This window comes from Gossypium hirsutum, chromosome A13 (assembly GCF_007990345.1).
Source record: "Gossypium hirsutum isolate 1008001.06 chromosome A13, Gossypium_hirsutum_v2.1, whole genome shotgun sequence".
Taxonomy (NCBI): domain Eukaryota; kingdom Viridiplantae; phylum Streptophyta; class Magnoliopsida; order Malvales; family Malvaceae; genus Gossypium; species Gossypium hirsutum.
This window is the reverse complement of record NC_053436.1, coordinates 14502426-14527723: the sequence shown is the minus strand read 5'-3', so window position 1 is coordinate 14527723 and position 25298 is coordinate 14502426. Positions and strand designations below refer to the sequence as shown.

Here is a 25298-nt window from a genome sequence, read left to right as displayed (position 1 = left end):
TGGTTTCCAACTGTAACAGTGGAGGTAAAAACATTGCATCATTGGGGGCAGGGATGGCAATTTGGATCTTTATAGATATCCGATCCATTGTATTGATTTGAATATTGCATATTTAGATAATATTTGATTACAGATTTTAAAACTATTATCCACTGTAGACGTGGATAGATACCTTGAGCTTAAACTGACTCGAACTTAAAATGACCCTAAACTGAAAATAGCTCAATTGGTCTCACCCAAAATCAACTCAACTGGCTCAACATGTTGATAAAATTATAAAGGAATTGGAACTTAGGCTTTCATAGTTCATAGGGCATTAAGTCAGATGCTATAATAAAAGCTGCAATTGCTGCTGATCTTAATTTCTGATACATAAAGTTCAGAAAAATATACAAAATTCACTTCATGTACCAAAGGTGACAATCAAGCTACAATATGAAAAATGATAATCAAAAGAGAATTTGAAAGTGGCTAATGGCTATAGTACCTCAGGCAAGTCCTTCAAACAAACCAAACTTCAATAGGAACTTCTTCTGATTGCAGTCTAGCATTTCACTTAAGCTACAATTGACATCCTTCTCTTTTAAAAGCCGGTGCCGCAACTCTACTCGCTTCTTTAAACCGTGCCGGAAAAAGTCAGGGTAATTAGCTACTTCATCAATTTGCCTCCCCATCACCTCAACCAAGAACTTAATCCTAGGTTCTAAGGAATTCTTGATGCTCTTGATTAGAATAGGTGGATAGCCAGTCACCAAAGCTGCTATCTGTCTATCCTCAAATCCACTTCTTTTAAGATATGCAAAGTTTGGTCTTAGAATCTTGTCAACATCTCGGCACAAGACTTCGGGAAAGTTCATGGTCACTATTTGAAGATCTGTCTTGGATAAACCAACCGATTTTAAGAACTCGGTTGTAGGACGTAGCCTTTTGTTGACATTATAACCCATTATAAACGGGTATTTTGCCAGAACTCTACCGATCATCCCTTCTCTGGTAAGGCCAAGTGTGGCAAGGAAGTTAACAATATCTGTGAGTTTAGATTCAATGCTATAACTGATAAGCCTAGGATTTAGCAATATCATTTTGCCTAGTTGCCTTTCAGAGACTCCCAATGCTTGAAAGAAAGCCAAGAGTGGGCAAAGCTTCTCTTCCACACTGTGTGAGACTATTTGAGGGAATCTAGCAATGGCGGAAGCAACTTTGCGGCGTTCGGTTCCCAGAGTAGCAAGGCACTCTACCATGGGGACAAGCTTCTCATATAGACCAAGGGCAAGGATTTTGGGGCACTTGGAAACAACAGAAGGTAGCTTTCTCTCTTGAATACCAATGCTTTTCAGGTAAGACCAGTTTTCGGAGGCTCTTTCCTTGTGCACACCTTGAAGGCGCTTACATTTCTTGAACATTTCATTGATGCTTTTATCATCAAAACCTTTGTCTCTGAAGAACCACATGATGCTACCACCATTTTGACAGCTAGTAACATCCATGTCTGCTACAAAGGCACAAGCAGATAAATGACATTAACTCTAGAAACAATCATATAAATTCACATTCACTTGAAGACTAAAAAAGTAAATTATGTTGCAATGGAGCATAGTTAAGAAGCTGGAAACCACAGGTTGTTAGCTTCCCTGGAATTATCATCAAAAGAAGCAAGCAATGAAAAAAATGGTGCCTCTTGAAGGAAGATTCTTACAAAGATAAATTACTAAATAACAGTAAAAAAAGAAGATGGATTCAAGGGGCTGCAAGAAACAAACAATTGATAATAGAATTTCATCAAGTGAATGACAACAAGCATCAAAGAAAAGGTTTCCCAAGAGAGTGTTCTAAACAAAATACAGAAAAAGAAAGAAAGAAAGAAAGAAAGAAACACAGACAATTTTACAGTGGGTTTCTGAGGTTGATTGAAAGATGCAACATTACCTTTACCTATTGAAACTGAAATAGTGAAAAACAAAGGCAAAACCCAAGTGCTCTCTCCAAGTGACTAAGTTGTGGGTGCATTAGAGCTTCATAAGCTAATGGAGTGGAAATGGAAAAGGAGCTTTGAGCTCTGACTCTGGGTATTTTATAAAACCTTATCTTAATATCCAGTGCCCCTTCGCTAATGGGGTCTTAGTTTACCGCTGAAAGAAAAACAAGGAGTTGCTCACTTTTACTCCCCATATTACCGCTATTACCCTTCATGCTTGTCTTTAAAGTACTGTTTTACCCTAAAGTTCTAAACTTTTCCCCTTTGTTTTCTTTTGGGCTAAAAAAACCTAACTTCCCTGAGCTTAAACCCTCGTTCCCTGTCAAACCCATAGTTGTTTCTTTGAATTGTAGAAAAAAAACAGCCTTTGGTACTTTTTGGGGACTCAAAACCCTAACATTCCCTGTGAAACCCATAGCAGTTTTCCTTGCATTGAAGAAGAAAAAGAACAGCCTTTGGTACTAGAAACCAGTGCTGCAATATGGAATCATCACAAGCTCGGGGGGTTTTAACGAAGCTGATGAAGGTTTTAACTTTGAAGCCCCATCACCCCGTTTCAAGGGCAGCACCTTCGTCATGTGTCTTGCAAATGCGCCTTTTCAGCGATATAAAACGACCCATCACAGAAAATGAATCCATCAGGAGCAATGAGGATGATGATGGGGCTACCCAACATATTCCCAAACGACCCTTAAGCGGTCGAAGGCCTTTCAATCCGTCTTTTAGAGAAACCGAAGGAGCCAGCTTTGATCGTAATGGTTCCTCGTTTCAATCCCCTAATGCCAAATTTGCTCCTGATCCTACAAAGAAGAGAGAAGGTTCTCAATCTGATGTTAACTTCTTGGAAAAATTCAAGCTTGGGCTTGAAAACAAGAGAGAAAGAGTACCCTCTGAGTCAGAAGCAATGCATACAAAAGAGCATGAAGAAAAGCTTTCCCCACCAGAGGATGCTGATGAGATTTTCAAGAAAATGAAAGAGGCAGGTCTTATACCCAATGCTGTAGCCATGCTTGATGGTCTATGTAAAGATGGGCTTATCCAAGAAGCAATGAAGCTTTTTGGATTAATGAGGGAAAAGGGTACAATCCCGGAAGTTGTAATATACACAGCTGTTGTTGATGGCTTCTGCAAAGCACACAAGCTTGAGGATGCAAAGAGAATTTTCAGGAAGATGCAATCAAAAGGTGTGATCCCCAATGCTTTTAGTTATACTGTTTTGATTCAAGGATTGTATAAATGTAAGCACTTGGATGATGCCGTTGAGTTTTGTTTGGAAATGGTTGAAGCTGGACATTCTCCAAGTGTCACCACATTTGTGGGCTTGGTTGATGGATTGTGCAAGGAGAAGAGTGTGGAAGAAGCAGTGAATGCTATTGGAACCTTAAAACAAAAGGGATTTCTGGTTAATGATAAAGCTGTTAGACAGTTTCTGGATAAGAAGGCTCCTTTTTCACCTTTAGTTTGGGAAGCAATATTTGGGAAGAAAACCTCTCAGAAAGCATTCTAAGTTTTTTTTTTTTTTGTTAGGCTTCTAAAATTTGTAAGTCTCTTTGTCCTGCCCCTTTTTTCTTGGCTTACTGTTATTTAATTACATCTATTATATGGAAGATTCTTAGAATTTATGAATGGATGTTACCTCTTCTTTTCTTTATACAGCTTCTCATGTTTGTATTTTGCTGCCCGAATGTGTTGGTTGGTATGTTTTTGAACTGTTACGTGCATGATAGATCAATACAATTAGCGGTGGTGCCATTTTCTTTTTCTTATTTGAGTAGCTCCTACACAAAACTGATGCTATGTTGTATCATTACTAAAATTAGATTAGAATATATGCAGCAAAATGATTTGATAAATGAGTTAGCCTTCAACTGCAAGAAGAGAAAACAAAAGGAAAGGGGAACATGGAAATCATCATGATTTGTTTTTGGCTATTTTAGCATGTAATGACATTGACAAAGATGGAACCATTCTCCAGATGCAATTTGCCAGATTCTTTTGAATCGAAAATCTCTATGTAGATTTTTCATTTCATATCAGTTGTTCCATTGATAGGAATGTCTAAGTAAGGCCATTCACTTTGGAATTATGTTCACTGTTTAAGCTATGGAAGCCATTGCAGATGGAGATCCTATTTGTTGGTCCTTATCTTCCTTCATGACAGCACTTCTACCTTATACCTGCATAGGCATCTGGTACAGTTTTTGCAAGTGCTGTTGATCTAATTAGATGAAAGTTGTTTTTCACAAGTTATTGTTTCTGTTTACGATATTCGAGGTTGCCAAGGTTTGATCCCTGGCCACGGGAACCAAGAGTCCTACACTCTACCAATAGACCACTGACCACTTGGCCATTGGCCACAAGTCATCATTTTTTCGGTCAAGCCTCCTGTCTTCAAATGGGCATTCCTCAATATCTTTTTTGATAATTTCAGGTAAACTAATTTCTCATATTATTCATTTTTTAAACAAATATCTACGTTATTCTGCATTATCATATATTAAGGTTTTGTGGATAGAATGCCAAGAATGACAGCAATGCTAGAGGTAACAGGAGCTATGGAAGATGGCTTAGCTGTTAGCATATATATATTTTTAAATGACAAGAACTTTCTGAAGATTCATGGTTAATTAGCTATTAGCAGATGGTTTAATGTTGTTTTCTTTAATTGATTCTCATGTTTAACTGTACGGGTCTTGAATATGATCAGATAGGAAGCTAATGCATCATTTTTTGGTGAAGAGTATAGGATTTGGGTAAAAGATAGTAAAAAAGGGGTTGATTGCAACTCATATGAACAATTTCTTTTTCATTAAGCAAAATTCCACAGCACTTCATTTATTCAGTATACATCCTCTGGTGTCAAGTCAAACTTTATTTATTCAGTATACAACTCTGGTTCCAAGTCAAACTCATGCTGAAAGCTTCAATATGAAGTGTTTTGCCATGAGGCTCCAAGTAAACTGACTTCAAGATATGGCATCGATCAACCTATCACTTTTGTCTCCAAGCCGGAACAGTCTATATGTTAATAGGGACTATTTATCGATCTTTAGTAATCAGCAAGTGTACTGCCACCTACCTAGCTTCACCTTGAGTAGCACTTGGGCACTTGGGAAGCATCTTGTTTGTTGATGTAGTGCAATGCCCCATTGTAAGAGCTTATACCTGTTTATTCAATGAACACGAGTAAGAAGAGTAGAATCTATGGATCATTCTTTCTGAAAATATTGCAGGCAAGGTTAATCTACTGTGAAGATTGCTACATAATACGCATGACAATGCATGTTGATAGTTTTTAGAGCTTAGAGACTCTTTAATGAACCTTTAGAAAACATCCATGTCATTAGAGTTAACAAGCATTCCATCATCTTCCCACTTCACATCTTTGGTATTTGTAGTATCTTTCTTGATTAATTGAAGAGGTACCTCCAATGGCGGTGGGCTCTACAAGTAAAATAGCAACCACTACAATGTATCAGAAGAAGCAGCTACAGAGTAGCTTCCAAAGAGTTAAAAACAACTTCTGACCATTTGGATTTGGTTTCAGTTCTCTAATGTAGAAGTTTTATTACCGTGCAGCGTATAAGAGACCAATTAATGCCGTGGAAGAAAGGGTGTTGTTTAATTTCAGCAGCACCAGCTCTTGACCCTAAACGGCTGGAGGGGTCTCGGTTCAACAATGCATTAATCAACTGCCTAGCTGCAAGACTAACCTGCATATCATTTCAGCAGCAGAGGTAAATGATCACATTACACAAGCTGGTTTTTTACTTCATCTGATGATCTAGAAAACAATAAAAACGTATGGAGAATCTAAATAGTTAAAATTTGCATGAAATAGACCATCTTGATTGTAGTTTAAAAATCCCTAAGGATTATATGTTCCGCTAACATTATGCTGAGCAATTCTATCATGTCATGTTCAGAAAGATGGTGGAAGTTATGTCATCTTCTGTTGTAAATTATTCGTCATTGATGGATTAGAAACGTACTGGAATGCTACTTGGGAAGGTGAGTTCTTTGTTCAAGATGTTGGAGAAAGTCTTCTGCCTGTTTTTACCTCGGAAAGGCGTTCGGCCATAGAGCATCTCATACAGCAAAATACCTAAATTCCGATTATAAATCCAGGTATGTCATCTCATCTCATCTTAACAGAATACAAACAATGCTATAGAACCAAAGAAAAAAACTATACAGTATCAACATCTACTTACCAAGAGCCCACCAATCAATGCTACTACTGTGTCCCGCACCAGTAATAATTTCCTGAAACATAGGTATCAAACAGATTACAGTAAAGGAAACATGTTACTTTGTTGCATCTGTTATGAATGCAATTGAACTTATGAACATTAGGCATGGATTGAATAGAGTCATTATACTGGAGCAATGTATTCTTCAGTTCCAACAAATGAATTCGACTGTGTAGATGGCTCTGCAACAAATGTTGGAAGTGGTTGACTCCTGGATCTTCTTCTCTTAGGCACGGGATACTTTAAAACCTGTAAATCATTTTAAACTTTTATCTTAAGAAAAAAATTATCATTATTTATCAACAGTCTTATCGAATATCAAGTAAAACATCAAAAAATTTTATTTTGACATACTTGGGATTTACTAGATGTCATAAAAGATAAATCAAAGTCGGTTAGTACAATGTGGCCATCCTTCTGAAGTAAAATATTTTCTGGCTTCAGGTCTCTATATATTATTCCTGTTATAAACCATAAAAAGATGAAAACATATTCTTGCAACTTGAGTTCATAAAGTGCAAGGTGGAAAAAAAGTTTTAATAAAGGGAAATATATCTGTTTTCAGTTTATTAAGATACCTAGACAATGAAGATATTCCAAAACAATGACAACCTCAGCTGCATAGAACCTGGAAACAAATAACATAGTGGTAAGAATAGCAGGCACAAGAAATATCTGTTCAGATATCCATAATGATTTAGACATTTAGTAATTCAGATTTAAAACTTGAAAAGGAACATTCACTAGGAAAACTGCTAGGAATCAATCCGTCGTCAGAAAAGAACCTGGCGGTGAAATCAAATTTCCTGACCCAAACTAATTATAGTGTGAAGTGATCAAATATTATAGCCAAGCTATCCAAATACTCACTTTTTAATTTGTGATGGTTAGGGAAATTTTTATGTTTATGTTGCGATCATTACCTTGCAGATTCTTCTTTGAAAAATTTCAGAGGTTGCTTATCAAGCAGGTTAAACAACTCTCCACCAGGGCAAAAGTCTGTTATCAAACAAACATGTGTGGGAATCTGAGGAGATAAGAAGACATTAGTACGCACTTTAATTTGTTTTGAGCAATAATTCAAGGTTCCAAACTAGAAAGAAAGATTTGATTCTAGCATCAACGTAGCAGTTAGCATGTTAAATACCATTATTAGCAATTATAAAATGGTTAATAGGAACATATAATTATGACTTTGAACTTATAGATGGCTACTTTAATATAATAGCAGCTACTGATCAATCAATTCATAGATAAACTGACTCCTATGTATTCACTTAAGCATTTCATAAAGGGTTTTTTTTAGTAAAAGCATTGTATTAAGTTATTGGAGGAACAAAGGGTGAAAATGAGAAAACCTGAAATGAAGAGTATAGTGAGGGAAGGAATGGATGATCAAGAAGCGAGATGATTTCCCTTTCAACGCATGCTCGATGGACCTGTAAAGGGAAATAAGTCAAGGCACCGACTCAAAATGTCTACTCGAAGTATCGGAATGCATATCTATCACAAATTCAAATGCTTATAATCGACCTTTCAAATATGATTATGGAGATTTAAACCCTCCAAATACATGGGAACATTTAGAAAAATTGAACATACATTTTACCCTAACACTCAGTCTGACTGACATAGCTTATAATTCATATACATAATCCGGTAATCCATAATGTAAATAGAAGAGAAGAGTCAGTTAAGGCAGGCATATAGCAATTCGTAGGTCAAATGAAATCACATAAAAGTAAACTCTTGCATTTTGATTAAAACTACTTAAGCAATTAGCAGACCTTGTTACGATTCAACATTACTGACTTATCCATTGCCTTCATAGCAAATAACTCTCCTGTACCTTTCAGTTCCACCAGATGAACGCTGCAAGAAACACCAAATGATTTAGATATCAAAAAGGAGCCAATAATTCATAATATCATAATGATTTTTTTAAGGGGTCAAAAATATTACAGAAGCAATAACTTGGCACCTGCAAACCATTTGTGAAAAGTGAGACAGTAAAAAATAAACAGTGGCATGGAAGCACGAGTTCGTTTTATTGCCGGACTATATTACTCGGATTTAGAGATGACTATTGGATTCAGATGTTTTCAATTTTTTTTATATGTTTTAAGTATATGATAATCATGTCCAAATATGTATCAAATACAATAGATAAAAAAAAAATGGAAAGTGTTCGGATAGCAATATACCTGCCGGTATCACCTCGGCCCAAGGGTTTTATGGGCTTAAAATGATGCAAACCAATTTTTTCACCACGAGAAGTGATCTAAAAAGAAGCCCCCAAAAGGTCAGGTTAGAAAAGGAGAGGTAGAGGCATTGGGATGCATCCATTCTAAATATGCTACATAAATCTCAGGCTGGAAAACGTTACCTTCTGAATTGCTAGCCAAGAAGAACTATCTCTTCTGTGAGGCCGTGGGAAGACAGGCTGAGAATGGACTGCCCACAAATCTTCTGGTCTCTGAAAAATATAAAGTTCAGATCAACAAAGATCCCTTGGTTTCTATAAATAAACTATGATACTTTGGTTATAAGTTATAACAATTTGAACGGCAATCATAGACAATGGAGAGTTGGAAAATCAAGTCCAATTTGGTCGACCATATCATTATAACCTGATCTAGTTGTGTTCTCAAATTCAACGGCAAGTGCTTTTTTGTGGCATAAAAGACTGCAGTTTCGGATAAGTGAAAAGGTTGCAAATACTGAAATTCCAATATTAACATAATGTTCTTTTTAAAGGTGATTGTATAAATCCTAGCTTAAATTAAATCATAAGATGCATACAAAAATTATTATGCACTCAAGAAACCTTGAACAACTTTATTATCTCATATCAGTGATTTAAGGCATTGCTATGTATCAATAATCCTAAGAGAAAGAAAGAATACCTTACCAAATTGGCATCAGGAAGTTCTCGAACAGCTTCATCCACATTTTCTGCAGTGGCTTTGATCTGATATAAAAAGAGATGTTACTGTCAACACATCAAATGAACTGATATTCACTACAACTGAGATAGGGAAAGATTACAAACCAACTTAGCACTTTGTTGCTCTGTGTTATCAGAAAGGCGACTTCTTAGAGGCACAATATGATCACTTCCATCAAGTTGGACACCAATGAAATATTGAAGCTCACCCTGTAAAATAACAAGGAATTTATGAAAAAGGGTCGTCAAAAGGAGTATGTGCTGCAGGATAATCTCATGAAAATGTTAATTCTAAAGTACCTCTTGGTCTCGCATAGGTTGCAAGTGAAATAAATTCCAGAATTTCTTGCCTGAAATTCATAATTTTGTAACAATTCAGTGAAAATAATGTTTCTGTCAGCATGCATATTCGTTCTTTTTGTCTTTTATTTCATAATACCAACCACTTCTTGTGTAGTTGATCAACTGAACTGTGATTTCCCTCTGTTCTGTAATTGCTTCTCGTATCTTCGACACAGTTTCTTGATCAGTTTCTGGTCCTTGAAGAAACCTGTCCAAAAAAAAAAAAAAAGTTATGCTGGTTTTATATGATCATCTGGAAAACCTCATAGAAAGTTGATTGAAGTAGTTAGATATTGAAATCATAAATAGAAGCAGCAGATGCATTTTTAACAGTGTTATAATGTAACAGATACCATGATTGGTTGATGGTCAATTGTGATGAATATTAATGATGAATATTGATAGCGAAAATAACCCACACTGCAGAATAGCAGCCATAACTTTGAAATATGAAGTAGTATAATTTACATACCTACAGTTTCTTCCCAAGATTTCCTCCCTTGTATATTCAGTCAATTCAAGAAAGCTATCAGATGCAAATATCTGCATACATTTGAACATTACAGTGAATTTTCAGATACATTCTCTGGCAAGCACTTGGATGATTTGGCAAAACTTTGTGAAGTATCAAATAAAGCATAGAAGGGTACATTTTTTAAGGAAAAGAAAGCTGTAATCTGAACTTTCTATTAGTGTAAAAAGTTAATGTTCTGTGTGAGAAGAACAATACTTGAAAGCTCTTCCTTACAATCGGATTATCAGGGAGTCTAGGATCTGTGATCACAAAATTCTTTTCAATACGTTCCAATGTGGTTGCTAGATCCATCCCTTGGCGTATGTCCATTTCCCTTTCACAATGTTCCAAACTGTCGACGCGTTCAATGTCTTTGGTCATTAACTCCTCCAGTTCAACAAGTGGTTGTTTTTCATTCTTGGCTGCAAAGCTGAAAGGCCTGCCTTTAAACCTGGGGGGAAGATACCATGTTTCAGATAAGGAACAAAATGCTCTCATTTCGTAGCCGAAATTGAGCTAATTGTTAAATGGGTTTTGAGTAGCAAATTAATGAAAACTTAACCAAAAGGACTCACCCCATCAATGAAAAGCGTTCTGATTTTCTAGTTTTCTTGCTAGTTTCGTGCATTGGGGTAGTAGTACTGCTGATGTCTGATCGGGGAGTGTATCTTCCAGGGGTCCTAATGTTTTCAGTTTCGGCAGATTGAGGCAGAAGGAAATCAAGGTTGAATTTATGCTGATCTTCAATCTTGTTAATGCCATCGTTACTTATTGTTCGAATGTGAGATTGAGGATGTTTCAAAGTATGAACCACCTCTGTGATGGAATCTAAAGCCTTTTCCTTCTGACGAGCTGTTTGAAAATGTAGGATATATTACATACTAGAATTGAACACATGCTCTAAAATACTACAAATAATTTACCATCATAACGAATTAAAGATTGGGGCAGTCCATTAGGCCGCAGCGCCTTTTCATTGACACCTTCTGTGTATTTGCTGACCTCCACCTGCATTCTGCACAACACAGCAATATTGAATAGCTATGCATACATTTTCTGAATATTGACATGAATTAATTATGAAAGACAAGCAAAGGGAAACCAACCCAATGAATTTGATGGTTTTCCCTTGATCATCTTTAATGGGATTGAGAGTGAGAAGATTCCAGAAAGGAGTTCCATCCTTCTTGTAGTTGAGTAGCCTGCCACAATAGCTTCTTCCATTTTTAACTGCATCTCTAATCTTGGCAACCTCTTTCCTGTCTGTTTCTGGTCCTTGTAGAAATCGGCTGCATGACATCCTCAAACACTCAAATTCGTGGTAATCGGAAAGAAACAGCTTTATTAAACAGTAGAACAAGAGATATGGGGATATATTGATTACGATACAATATATAGGATGTCAAGAGAATTATTGTAGTTGAAAACCATAATGTCTCATTGGTCCTGCTCTAGGAAAGGGTGTTTGCAAGGTACAAATAGCACAATGAAGGAAAGAATTGTCCATTCAAATGGGAATGGCGTATTATACCGATTGAATTCAGACACAAGTTTAAGGCTCCATACTATCGTGTATGACAAGCAATGGAAAATTGCAATAATTTTGAGCTGCAGAATGATTGCAGTTCCTTTAGAACGGCTCCCTACTGCCCCTTTACATATTTAAAAGCTTGAACTTACCAGTTTCGTCCAATGGTCTCCTTTGATGAATAACCAGTCATGGCAAAAAATCCGCTGCTAGCATACACTATAGGGCAGTCTGGTTTGGTAGCATCAGATACAGCAAAAGTTTGCTGCAGGGTTTCTAAAGCATCCTTCAGCTCCTGTGACACCCTAGGAAAGGCCCCTCGACCCAATCCATAATCCGACTCCCCTGATGTCCTTGTCGAGTCCACTGAAAATTTGCCTAACGAGTTTTTGCTCTGATTTCCTTCTCCAGTTGGCTTTACTTTACCAATCACTCTGAAACTACCTTCTCCAACATCTGATTCTACTGCAATACCCCATTCTGCAGTCCTTTCAACTATGCTAGCTTCGGTTGAGGACTGTCCATTCGAATCTTTCCCTGCAGTGCTAGCCCCATTCAACTTTTCGATGGACTCATCGTCAAAGCTTACAATCTCATAATTATTGGCTGCCTCTCCTTCCAAAGCTTGTTCGCTAGATTGTCCAACATTTCGAGCACCCGATACAGATGACCCCGACAGCTCCATGGCCATTCTTTTCTCCATTTCCAACTTCTCTAAAATGAATGTAGGTAAGACTGCAAATATTAACCAAGTAAAAATTGATCACCATGTCCAAATAAACATTATATCAAACATCTTCCATACAAAAATTCAGTGCTAGAAAAGTATCCCTATGTACATAGAATTAAACAGTCAAACGTCTCCCATACTAAAATTCAGTGCTAGAAAAGCACCCCTATGTACATAGAATTAAACAGCTACCAAAAGAAACTGTACATAGAATTTTACCTACTTTTAAACGAGTTCAAACCTGTAGCAACTTTAATGGCAGTGGATACACCTCTCTAATCCCATCACTGAAACATCGGTTCTTAAGTTTCTGGTTCTGGTTTCTGTTCCATATAATAGCAGGATAATGTTTTCATATAGACGAATTTCCAAGCTCCATTGGCCTTCAGATATTTACATATTGGCTATTTATTACAAATGGATCAAAATTTGTCAAATTCCCATCAATTTTATCCGAAATTTGTCTCGTTTTCTTGAGGGAAGAAGATTTTTTATCATCACTTCAGCAAGAAACCAGTAAATCAAGATTTTGTGAGGCTGCAATGCAAACAACCCCATATTGTTGAAACTTGATGAAGATAAATTTCACTTTCACTTTCACTATCTGAAATTTTGTTATGTTCCTTTGGGGCCAAATAAGAGCAAAATTGTATTTTGTTTTTAGTAAGTATCAAATGAAACAGCCAAATGAATATATCAAGGTCTAGGACCACAGCATGAAACATTGGTATGGTTTTTTTTAGTATCCACATTTTATACCCCGTCATCATCATCATCATCTCGAGTTGTCCATGTATAGGATATTCTGACCGTCCTAAAGGTTTGATCGAAAAATAAGAGTTTGGATAAAAATATAAGTTTGAAAAATTAATTGGGTAAAATATAAGGCCATTTAAAAAATGGACCATTGCTACTATTTTATTAAATTGCACTTAATTTAATATTATTTAAGTATAAAAATTTTTTAATTTATTTTTCATTTGTTAGTAAATATTTATTTTAATATTTTTAGCATATTTGACGTATTATATATTTTTTAAAATTTTTATGTAAAAAATAAAAATTAAAAAAATTAATATGGGCAGTCGGGTCGGGTCAATGACGGGTTGTAGTATTTTTACTCAGGCTTGAGCAAAAAATTAGTCTCTCTATTTATACTTTCAAAAAAGCTTAATTGAAAAAATTGCCACCTAAATTATACCTACTCTCTTATATTAGTATTTATGTCATGGGTCGCAAATTAAAGTTCATGATCATTGTGCACAAAACGTTATATGGAGGTTAACTAATTAAAAAAAGTTTATTTGATTCACTTGAATTGACTCGATTTATAAAACTTATAGAAAAGTTCATCTATTTAGAATCTTAGTAGTCCGATGAAATATTTTAATAAAATTAGAGTTATCAAGATAATTAATGTAAGTAGTATAAAGCTTAAATCACTACGATAGATAAATATTATTCTCGACCGTAGGCAGCTGGTTTTGTTGAAATTCAACTTGAAAAACTAAAAAACAAGTTATTTATAATTAAATCAAAAGTAAAAAAAATTACTCTTTAACTTTTATTGTTCAAACCTCTCCCTCACGATTAAAGCTCCATTTTTCCTCCATTTATCTATTTTTACTTGGCATCAAATGATTAAGTTGAGATTAAAAAAATCGGATCTTTCTGTTGTTAAACGTTGGTAGCTTTCATTGTTGTCATTGCCATGGATCCAATGTTGAGCTTCCTCAAGAACAACCCTTTCCTTTGGCTCAACCCCTCGAATGAAAGCAAACTCATAATTCCAATTTCTGATTGTTGATTGACCTCTGAAGTTATTGCTATTGTTTCTTGGACCGACGGTTTTGTTGTCGGTACCGGCTTGTGAGTTGCCATTGTTGTTGTGCTTGAACGAGCGAGCTTGATGAGTCATTGGACCTCAGGAACGGGGGTTGTTAATTTCACCGCCAACAGCTCCCACCAGCGACATGTTTTGCTTGCCGTCTTTTGCTACTCCGATGAAAATGGAAGCAATTAGACTTGAATTTTAGGTACCAAACCTAAATATTTTCAATCATTTTCTGGGTATGGAAGCAATTGAAGAAAAAGAAATAAGGACTAAAAATGTTTCTGGATGTTCACAATGGGATGAAAAAATTAGAAAATATTTTAAAAGTAATTTTATATAATTATAAATAACTTTTTCATGTAAGTGTAACATTCATAATTAATGTTGCCTAGTGACGTCACAACTTCTAGTTAGATGGAATTTTTTCTTCAAATAGAGGTGACCGCAACATATCACGTTTCACCAAACAAATATTTAGGTGTAATACAGAAAAAGGGTATAGTTTAAGGTTAATTTTCTAATTAAGAATTTTATACTATCTTCTCTTTTCAGATTTTAAAATATTTAGGTGTAATATAACAAAAGAGTATAGTTTAAAATTTTTGTTAAATTCAAGTTTATTATGTACATGACGATTTAAATGAATATTTTTTTATTTCAAAATATAACATTATTTAATTTAAAAGAAAAATTTTAATGAGGTTAACAATTAAACTTAAATTTTAAAATTAAAATTAAAATTAAAATTTATAAAAGTATAACTAGAATGAATAAATTTCGAAAGTACACACTTTTAACATATTTTAACTTAATTTTAAAGTTTACATAAGAGGATAATGATTTGGTATAATTGTGTAGAGCTTTCTAAACTTTTACAAAAAAAAATTATCATTGGTGCTTAATTGATATAAAATAAAAACAAATGAATAAATTATGCAATATTTTTTTGGTAACATATATTAAGCATTTTTAATCAACAACAAATATCTTGTGAAATACACAGGTTTTGGAGCAATGAATTCTCTCTGTGATAATACCGTTCCTGGAAATTCCACCGTAGAGGAGATGCTTCCCAAGAAAGTTAGATTCAGAGACAAAGAAGAAGAGATGAACAACGACATGGTGATCGAGCTGTCTTCTAATCGGCCTACTTCTTGGAAAGACATGATTGTCAGTCGCTCCTTAAAGGATGGTCTCAATGGCTCGGAAGAAAAGGAAGTTGTTGATATTTTGGAAGGGGGCATTCAGAGATCTATAGTGAATGGGATGCCGTCTATTACGTCCTTAGATCGGATTCATCAAATTCTTTTTCAGGGTATGGACAATATTGTGATCTTAAAACTCTTAGGCCGCAACATAGGTTTTTCAATTTTGCAGAACAAAATTTACAGCATGTAAAGACCCACGACCCCTATCCACATGATGGACATTGAGAATGGCTATTTTTTAGTCAAATTCCAAAATAAACTGGACTGCGATAAGGCACTTCTGAAGGACCGTGGACTATCTTTGGCCAATATTTAACTGTTTAGCCTTGGACGATGGCCTTCGGTTCTACACAGGCTTACCCAAATGTAGTGATGGCATAGATTAAGTTCCCTCCGTTACCTAGTTATTTTTATAATCGCAAAATTATTACAGAAATCGGAGAACTTGTAGGTAAAGTGGTCAAGTTGAACATGAATACCGATAGTAGGGCGAGGGGTCGTTTTGCTAGGATGGCTGTGTATGTCAACTTAGAAAAACCATTGGTTCTCAAATATTGATTAATGGCCAGAAACAACAGGTTGAATATGAATCCTTCTCCACAATATGCTTTCAATGTGGAAGGTATGGGCATGTGGACAACATCTGTAAATTCAAAACTTCTGATTCTACGGTTGAGGCGAACAGGGACTCGACTGTGACAGAACCAGAGATTCAAAAGACAAACGTTGAAGGATTGGAGAAGATAGATGGTAACTTCAGACCCTAGATGATTGTCGAAAGAAAATCTAGGTGCAAATTCAGGGACAATCTGCTGAAATCAACCGAAAATCAAATTAGAGATAAAGATGGCTTCCAATTTGGTAGCCTAGAGAATAGGGACTTAATCGAGGAAATACAGAACAGGGATATGGCTGATTAGCGAAAATATAAAAGAAAAGGTATCTTAATTGAGGACCAGAGAAGAAAAGAATCGAGGGTTCAAAATAATGGTCAAGCTGGTTCCAATAAGGAAAGCAACAATGGTAAAATTAAAGAGTTGGGTCCCAAAAATATTTTAGGCCCGATTATCAAAAGGAATAAAAATTCATCTTTGGGATCCAAATTGGCCCACAATAATTCTAAGGATTTCATGCAAGCTTCAGATGTCTTTACCAATGGTTTGGGCCTTGAGGTCTCCTCACCTATGCAGGCCTGGACTCGTGTGGACCGAAAGGTCTAGGTAAAAGCGAATCAACAAGGGGTTGTTGGGTCTGGTAGCAACGGTCAAACCTTTGCAGCGAGGGAATCTGGTTCTGAGCAGGTCACCGACAGAGAGTATTTACTAGCCGCAAGGGAGCCTGAAATGCACCGATCTAATTCGCCTTCAAATGAGTCAAACAGAGGTGAGGTGGTGGTCGACGTAGGTAGCCTGGATTCAGGTAGACATTCAACGGTGGTATTCTTTGAAAACAAAGAGCCTTTACCCACAAGCAGTTCATTGGTTCCGATAAGAAATCATGATTCGGAAAAGGGGAAAAGAATTAGAGGGAAAAATAGTAAGCAAAACAGGAGTCTTTATGGCAGCAATGTCTGTTTTAAAAATCATGGCTCCCTTCGTGTTTCTTTAAAGAAGTCTATGGAGTAATTGGCTGAGAACATTTCGGCTATCACCAAGGAAAATTTTGACTCTGGAATCCTAACCAGAAATGTTGAGCAGATGAAGGGGCTAAATACCCCTGGATAGTAAGGCTGTCAAAATTTTGTTGGTTTTATCATTTTGATTTTTATTTTTGTGGGCTTTGCATTTTTTAGTGGATTTGTCTGTTTTTATTTATTTACAAATTCTTATATTTTTTTATTGATGGATCCTAACCTTAAAAATTTTTCGTGGAACTGTCAAGGGTGTGCTAGTAGAAAATTCATCCGTACTTTTCGAGAATATAATTCGGAACATAGCCCAGATATTATCTGTTTGGTGGAACCAATAGTAAGCGGTAATAAAGTTAATTTTATTATTGAACAATTGGGCTTTAACTCTTCTCATCGGGTTGAAGTTGTTGGATTTTCTGGTGGCATCTAGGTAGGATGGAAGGATTCTATTCGAATTCATATTATTCAGAGCCATCCTCAATTTATTTTTCTTAGGGCCAATTCGTTTAGTTCCAATAAGTCTATTCTTATTTCTTTTGTTTATGGTAGTCCTGACAGGACAAAACGAAAGCTCTTTTGGAAAGGGTTACATTCTGTTTCCCCATCCTAGACTATTCCTTGGCTTATCATGGGAGATTTCAACGCTATTTTATCTTCCTCAGACAAGAGAAGTCCTTTTAACATAGGGAAACATTGTGATTTCTTTATTAACTTCATTGACTCTTGTGCTTTGCAGGACCTAGGGTTTTGTGGACCCTCTTTCACATGGCAACGAGAAGGTACTTTCGTAAGATTAGATCGAGCACTTGCAAATGACGATTGGATGCTATCTTTCTCGCAGTGTTTAGTTCAACACCTTACTTGTATTAAGTCAGATCATCGTCCTCTCTTACTTTCCACTAACTCGAACTTTGGTATTTCTAAAGGAAGACTTTTCAGGTTTTTAGCAGGATGGACACTCCATAACACTTTTCCCACCTTTGTAAAAGAAAAGTGGAGTTTTACAGGTAATATGGTTGGTACTCTTAATAATTGTACTTCTTCTGTTAAGATCTAGAACAGGAATGTGTATGGTTTTTTAGGTGTTCGTAAACGAATTCTTATGTGTTTGCTAAACAATATTCAAAAGGCCATCGATCACTTCATTTACTCAGTTAGCTCAGAAAGAGTTTGTAACATTCTGAAATAGGGCCTAAACGGAACAGTGGTTGCGAAACCACAAATCCGAGGTAGAAAAAAATTTATTTTATTATTATTTTGAGGTTCATGGTATGATTACATGATTGTACGAAAATTTCGTGATAAAATTCTATGCATAAAGTGCTTAAGTTGAGGTTAGGGACTAAATCGAATAATTTGCAAAACTTGCATTCTAGAAGTTTTTAGTATGAAATTATTTTGGAATATTAATTAGGAGATCTTAAATGGTAATTTGACCAATTTTAAGTTCATGGACAAAATTAGGACATGGAAGGAATTTTGAAAGTTTAGTAAGGAGGGGTATTTTGGTCATTTGGTTATTAACATTAATAAAAAGGTAAAAAGATGATAAAATTGTATCATCTTCTTCAAGTTACCAGCCGAACCTTACCTCTCTCCATAGCTGGGGTTTCTTCAACTTTCAAGCTTTATAGTAAGTGATTCCAAGCCCCGTTTTTAATGATCTTTACGTTTTTAAGTCTCGGTAGCTCCATAAAGCTTATCCTAGCAATAATTTAAGTTAGGAATCAAATTTGGAAAAATACCCATAGGTGAAATTTGTGTATTTTGATGTTTTATGATGGAATATGAGGCTTTAAATTATGTTAGACAACTTGTGCTACTTGGTTTTAAGTGAAAACGAGTAAAAAGGCTTAATCGGTAAAAATACCTAATAGTCATAAGTACATGTTAGTGTGTGAATTTGATGTTGTCATAGAAGGGAAAAATGATCAGTATGTCATAAAACATAAGAAAATAGGATGAAGTTTAATTTACGAGCCTTGGGGCAAAAGTGCAAATATGTGAAAGTTTAGGGGCAAAATATGATTTTGCCAAAGTTTGAGTAAAGGGTTTTTTTTGATAAATGTTGATATTAAATAAGCTAAATTTGCTATTATAGATCAAGAAGAGCGAAATTCGGGAGTAGATCGGGGAAAAGAAAAAGTAAAGGACTAAATTGTAAACTTTAGTCACATTTTGTATCGAGGTAAGTTTACAGTAAATAAATGCAATATTCTTTTATTTACATTATTATTGTCAATTTCCAGCATTTATATATTTATGTTATGAAAATATTTAAAGTCGAATTTAAGGTGAAGTGACAGAGGAAAAGTGTTAGAAAGCCCCGGTTGAACCCTAGGAATGTTAGGATATTAGGGTTGACAGGACAGAACAGAAATGAGCTATGTAAGTCCATATTAGAAATATGGCTTTGGAGACAGGATTGAGCCATGTAAGTCCATGTCAAAGACATGGCATTGGCAGGGTATTGATAGACAGGAATGACCCTAGTATCCTTAGTATTCCGAGTGGTTCAACGGGTCAGAATACGAGTTAAATTACAGTGAATTAACAGCAAAGGAAAAGTAGATTATATTTATGAAAAAGGAAAGGTCAGGTAAGAAAGAAGGTAAGGGAATAAAGAAGATAGAAATTGAGAAGTAAAGAAATTTATGATGTTAGATGATATTATGCATAATTATCCATTATGTTGAATGTTGTGATTTATTTGCTTGTAAGCTTACTAAGCCTAGTGCTTAATCTCTTTATTTTCTTCTTCTTATAGTACTTATCTAGCCACTCGGGGATCGAAGGAAACGTCGGAGGCCGATCACACTATCAAAGAAATAACTCGGTATAATTAGACGTTTTGTTTTGTGTATGGCATGTATAGAAACTTAGCTACTTTTGGTATAATATGAACAATGAATGATGTGTAAATACTTGCTAGTGATTAGCTAATAAAAATGGCCGATGATATGCATGTTTATTAATATGTATGATTGAATGGTGATTATCACATGAAAATTATGAAAAATGTGAAAGTAACCTAAAAACATATTCAAGTAACAGAAATGACGTAACTTTGAAAATCACTAAAAATTGTATAAACATAGTTTGAAGATGAATAATATATTAAATTAAATCTTATTATGTCTATTTTCTGATGGAATAAGAAAAACAGGTAAAGGTATTATATTATATGATATATCTGAGTTTTAGTGAAACAGGGTCAGAGCGATTTCTGGATCCCCTGTTTCAACTTTGGAAATTCACCATAAATTGTACAAAACTAATTAGAAGGTTTACTTTATATGGTTATAATCCTTGTTGAGTCTAGTTTTAAGATAAACAAACGGCTTAGTGATATGAATTTGTACAGGAAGAAACATGGTTCGTAGCAAGAAGAGGTTAGTGCAGTCGAGTTTTGAAACAAGGGAAACTTTAACTAATAAACTGTACTAATTGGCCAAGTCAAAAATCTATGAAAAAAATTAGTAGATAGATATATGAGTCTAGTTTCAGGAAAAATTTACGGATCTTAATTTTGAGTTTTGGAACTCAAGATATGAATTTTTAGGCGACTACGACGCAGAATGGCAGCACATTCCGAAAAGCTTAAATAAACAATTTAAAACTATTTAAGTGATAGATTAAGTTTAGTAATGCCTCGTGCTCGATTATGGCAATAGTCTCGGGTAAGAAGTATTACATTTATTGGTATCAGAGCAGGTTTAGTCAGTTCTCGGAACAGTTAGTGTGAGAAAAAGTCTAGCTATACATGCCATACTTGTATTTTGATAGTGTGACGACTCCTGACAATTTTTTAATAAACATTTTGTTTTATAGTTATGGATCCTGGGCGAGCTGGTGATGATGATGTAGAAAGTAATGCGCCTGCTTCCACAGAAGGGGCAGCGCCATCTGAGAATAGGCCAGTAATAGTTGATCAGGGAGGAGTGACTCGAGAAGCTCTCTTCCGAGCTTTGAATGATTTGTTTGCCGAGTTCGTTCGTACGAATCCGGCAATTAGACCTCCACCCCCTCATGATTCTCAGGCTACCCATGCAGCTCAAGCTTCCCCAGTCGCAGGTACAGTGGTAAGAGAAAAGCCACCAGTTGATAGAATCAGGAAACAAGGGGCAGAAGAGTTCCGAGCAACAAAAGATGATGATGCAGAAAGAGTAGAATTTTGGTTAGAAAATACTATCAGAGTCTTTGACGAATTATCTTGTACACCCGAGGAGTGTATGAAATGTGTAGTATCACTTCTTAGAGACTCAGCCTACTACTGGTGGAAGACACTTGTATCAGTTGTACCGAAAGAGAGGATCACTTGGGATTTCTTTTAGGAAGAATTTCGTAAAAAGTACATCAGTCAGAGGTTTATTGACCAGAAAAGAAAGGAATTCCTGGAATTGAAACAAGGCAATATGACGGTGACCGATTATGAGCGTGAATTTGTCAGGCTCAGTAAATATGCTCAAGAATGTGTGTCCACAGAGGCTATCATGTGTAAAAGGTTTGAGGATGGGTTAAATGATGATATCCGACTGTCAGTGTAATAGCCTGAATTTTTAGTGGTGTCGGAATGGTGATTCGAGATCACTAAATCTGACAAACGAGTAGAAAATATTATAAATTTAGTAAGTATAAGTTAAATGTGAAGTTAGGAAAATTTTTGAAATAGTGAATAGTGTACTAGGAATAAATATTAAAATAATTAAAATAAAAAAAAACGAGGTATCGAGACCTCAAAGATTTTAAACCGAGCCATAAATATTTTTAGAAATATTTATAGAGTGTCATTGAGTTGGTATTAAAGTTTCGTTAGAAAATTTTAACGTTTGGATAGTATAGTTAATTAACTAAAAAGGACTAAATTGGGAATAGTGTAAAATTTGTTAAATTGTGATTAAATAGCTTAAGTGACTAAAGTGGAGGGATTTAAAAGGCTATTAGACCCAAATTATATGGGCTGGACTGTTGGGTAAGAAAAATCAGCAGAATGTAAGGAGAAACAGGGGCAAAATTGGAAACTTAACAAATTAAACATTTAAAACAAAGACAAAAGTGAAAAATCTAGAGATCTCTTCACAATTTATCAGCAAAAACGCCATAGGAGGTCTGGAATAAGCTGGTTTTTCATATTTTTGAATCATGTAAGTTTAATTCTTGATTATTTCTTCTAATTTTTGTGATTTTGATACTTTTACAATTAGGTCCAACTAATTATTTCATTAGTTTTTGATTCCATGGCTGATTTTGAAAGTTACCATTGATTAGTGTTGGATTTTTATGATGAATAAACATGAAATTGAAGCTTTAATTTTGTTATATGATGATTTTATTAAGTAATTTTGATAGAAATTGATTTTAGGGACCTAATTGTGAAAAAGTTGGGAATTAAGGTTTGGTGTTGCGGTTTTGAGTATGAAAGGCTATGTAGTAGTCTAAAATAGTTGGAAAAAGGTGTTAATTGAGAAAAATTAGATCAATTGAGGGGTTAATTGAGTAGGGATCAAATTGTAAAAACTGTAAAGTTTGGGGTAAAAGTGTAACTTCGAAAATTAAAGGGCATAAATTGTGAAATGAATTAGAATTGAATTAAATGCTGATGAATGAATAAATTTGCATTTTAGATCGAGAACCTGAAACAAGTCGAGGAAAAGAAAAAGTAGCCGATTAGTCCCTGAACTTTTACAAATTCTGCAAATCGATCCAGGTAAGTTCATATGGCTGAAATTTAATGATTAAATGTTAATTTCATGAATTATACAATGTATGATGAAATGTATTTATTGTTGAAATGAGAATAAAATAAAAATGTGAAAATAGAATAAATGATCAAATTAAGTGGAACACCGGATTTGAGTACTTCTGATCAAGAAACAAAGTGATAAGTGGCTACACTTATCTGATCAAGAAACAAAGTGATAAGTGGTTACACTTATCTGATCAAGAAACAAAGTGATAAGTGGTTACACTTATCTGATCAAGAGACAAAGTGATAAGTGGCTACACTTATCTGATCAAGTGATAAAGTGATAAGTGGTAGCTTCAGCTACACTTATCTGATCAAGTGGCAAAGTGATAAGTGGTAGCCTAGCTACACTTATCTGATCAAGGACAAGTGATAAGAGGTCATATGTCAAAGTGAAAGTGAAGTACTCAATTTTCCGTAACCGTTCCTTAATTTTGATCAAGGATGGTAAGTGACAAATGGGCCCAAAGGAATTATGGTAAAAGAATAAGTAGTAGTGAGTTTATACCAAGGAACTCACCAAATATTGTGGTTGACAGGTAAATTTAGTAATGGTGTATATTGTATAAGTGTACAAGTGTTTGGTAAGATTTATGTTTTATGCCTATGAACTTACTAAGCTTTTCTATAAGCTTACATGTGTGTGTTTATTGTTTTTGTAGATTAACGTATTTATACATTCGGAGGATCGGATCTACATCAAGAATCACACTATCCAGATATGCTCCGGTAGTTTATGTTAAGCAACTTTTTGGATTTATATGGCATGTATAGGGAATTGAAGTGAAAAGTAAATTTGAATGTTATGGTTGCGTTAGATATCGAAATATATACATGTTTTTAGTTTGAAATGGTTGATTGGTTGAACTTCATTAGTATTTAAATGAAGTAGATGAAATACTGGAATTGGTTGTGATTTGAAATTTGCAGGGAAGGTTAGACAATTATAAAGGGGTTATATTGAATTTTTTTTAAAAATTGCAATGGAGCAGTTCTTGGACAGCAGCATTGATGTAAATTTTAAAAATCACCAAAAATAGTGGAAATATAATTAGAAGTTGAGTGAGATATGAAATTAAAGCTGAAAGAGTCTACTTTCATATAAAAGAAGTGGAGTAAGCAAAAGAATTATATACTTTTAGATATTTGAATTTTAGTGAAACAGGGCAAGAATGTTTTTGAAGTCCCCTGTTCTGACTTTAGAAATTTATTAAAAATTGTACAGAAGGAATTTTGAGTTATAATTTATATGTATAGACTCCTTAATGAGTCTATTTTCAGTAGAAATAAGTTTAATCACCATATGAAGCCTTTAATAAGAGATAATTAAATTTTAGTGATGAGTGGTTAGGATAGTCGATTAGTGAAACAGGGGAGACTTCAACTAATAAACTGTACTAATTGGCTAAAAAAAAATTCTGAAAAATTTATGATGAATAGATATATGAGTCTAGTTTTATGGAAAATTTACGGATCTAAATTTCGAGTTTTGTAGCTTGAATTATAATTATTTTAGTGACTGCTGTACAGGAGGACAGCTTTATTATGAATGATGAAATTAAATTTGAAAGTAAATTTTTATGCCCCGAACTTTTAAGTTAAGTCAAGTAACGCCTCATGCTCGACTCCGACCATGGTCTCGGGTAAGGGGTGTTACATTTTAGTGGTATCAGAGCCCGGTTTAGCCGGTCCTCGGAATATGTGTGAAGTGTAAAGTGTTTAGAAATACATGCCATATAAATCTGTGATAGTGTGATGTGTATGATCCGATCTAATCTTTGTTATTTTTATAGATACTCTCCGATTATAAAGATGTCAAATTTACCTGAACGTACTGATCAAGAAGAAGTTAACAGTAGAGCACAGAATTCTGAACAAAGAGCAAGCAGTGATGTTCCGATTTCCCAAATGCGAGAGCATGAATTAAAGAATATGATTTATGGGATTATGAATCAGTGGTATACTGAAATGAGGCAAGAAAGAAATCAGGCTGAACCACCTCCTCCCCCTACTGCTCCATCGATGGTACCCCCGGTTGCTCCTCCACCTTTTACAACGACTGAATCTAGTAAGCGTTCTCCATTGGAAAGGCTTAGAAAACTTGGAGCCGAAGAATTTCGGGGAAGGACTGATGATGATCCCGTCAAAGCTGAATATTGGTTACAGAGTTTGATAAGAATTTTTAAAGAAATGGCTTGCTCACCAGATGACTATTTGAGATGTGCTGTGTCTCTGTTGAAAGAAGAAGCTTATAGTTGGTGGGAGACGATCGAGGCTGTGGTTCCGGCAGAGAAAATTTCTTGGGAATTTTTCCAAAATGAATTTAAGAAGAAATATGTGGGCAGACGATATTTGGATAAAAAGAAAAGGGAATTCCTCGACCTACGACAGGGAAATAAATCAGTAGTTGAATATGAAAGAGAATTTGTCTACCTCAGCAAATATGCCCGAGACATTGTATCTACTGAAGAAGAAATGTGTATCCGGTTTGAAGAAGGGTTAAATGATGAAATTAGAATGATGATTGGGGGTAATGAAATACGAGAGTTCGTTGTTCTGTCAGACCGTGCTCAAAAGATTGAAGAAGTATA

General features: G+C 35.1%; 3 protein-coding genes across 11 annotated transcripts; 1 reads left to right on the top strand and 2 right to left on the bottom strand.

Annotated features, from left to right (window-relative positions):
- Positions 1 to 353: 353 nt before the first annotated feature.
- On the bottom strand, positions 354 to 2553 carry LOC107894014 (transcription termination factor MTERF6, chloroplastic/mitochondrial). Of its 2 annotated transcripts, none has more exons than XM_016819196.2 (2): positions 1927 to 2553; positions 354 to 1489 (listed from the first exon to the last, which is right to left on the bottom strand). In XM_016819196.2, exon 2 carries the CDS (start codon positions 1485 to 1487, stop codon positions 489 to 491), a length of 999 nt encoding a protein of 332 aa, XP_016674685.1. In that variant the 5' UTR covers positions 1488 to 1489; positions 1927 to 2553; the 3' UTR covers positions 354 to 488. The 2 variants fall into 2 exon arrangements, with proteins under 2 accessions (XP_016674685.1, XP_016674686.1); XM_016819197.2 differs by having other exon boundaries at positions 1933 to 2142.
- On the top strand, positions 2457 to 3626 carry LOC107894013 (pentatricopeptide repeat-containing protein At4g38150). The gene has a single exon (XM_041084968.1). The coding sequence runs from the start codon at positions 2457 to 2459 to the stop codon at positions 3480 to 3482; it is 1026 nt and encodes a 341-aa protein (XP_040940902.1). The 3' UTR covers positions 3483 to 3626.
- Positions 3627 to 4766: 1140 nt separating this feature from the next.
- LOC107894012 (phototropin-2) lies at positions 4767 to 12841 on the bottom strand. 8 transcript variants are annotated; one of them, XR_001683104.2, is made up of 25 exons: positions 12531 to 12841; positions 11712 to 12294; positions 11138 to 11320; positions 10955 to 11046; positions 10607 to 10883; positions 10248 to 10482; positions 9990 to 10060; positions 9619 to 9725; positions 9476 to 9525; positions 9281 to 9385; positions 9140 to 9199; positions 8615 to 8704; positions 8433 to 8509; positions 8016 to 8100; positions 7587 to 7667; positions 7152 to 7255; positions 6807 to 6856; positions 6583 to 6689; positions 6358 to 6477; positions 6190 to 6241; positions 5968 to 6080; positions 5548 to 5688; positions 5298 to 5419; positions 5055 to 5140; positions 4767 to 4976 (listed from the first exon to the last, which is right to left on the bottom strand). XR_001683104.2 is itself a non-coding variant. In XM_016819193.2 (24 exons), exons 2-23 carry the CDS (start codon positions 12260 to 12262, stop codon positions 5300 to 5302), a joined length of 2871 nt encoding a protein of 956 aa, XP_016674682.1. In that variant the 5' UTR covers positions 12263 to 12294; positions 12509 to 12841; the 3' UTR covers positions 4767 to 5140; positions 5298 to 5299. The 8 variants fall into 8 exon arrangements, 6 of the variants coding, with proteins under 6 accessions (XP_016674682.1, XP_016674681.1, XP_016674680.1 ...); XR_005907506.1 differs by having other exon boundaries at positions 10266 to 10482; XM_016819193.2 differs by having other exon boundaries at positions 4767 to 5140; positions 12509 to 12841.
- Between the last annotated feature and the right edge of the window lie 12457 nt (positions 12842 to 25298).

What these genes read in the sequence shown, in the direction of transcription:
- LOC107894014 (XM_016819196.2), bottom strand. Translation starts at nt 1,487, where the DNA reads ATGGATGTTACTAGCTGTCAAAATGGTGGTAGCATCATGTGGTTCTTC.
- LOC107894013 (XM_041084968.1), top strand. Translation starts at nt 2,457, where the DNA reads ATGGAATCATCACAAGCTCGGGGGGTTTTAACGAAGCTGATGAAGGTT.
- LOC107894012 (XM_016819193.2), bottom strand. Translation starts at nt 12,262, where the DNA reads ATGGAGAAAAGAATGGCCATGGAGCTGTCGGGGTCATCTGTATCGGGT. An exon ending in ATCTTTAATTCGTTATGATG is followed by an intron (nt 10,884 to 10,954) that starts GTAAATTATTTG and finishes ATTTTCAAACAG; the next exon opens with CTCGTCAGAAGGAAAAGGCT. An exon ending in CACTATACTCTTCATTTCAG is followed by an intron (nt 7,256 to 7,586) that starts GTTTTCTCATTT and finishes TTATCTCCTCAG; the next exon opens with ATTCCCACACATGTTTGTTT.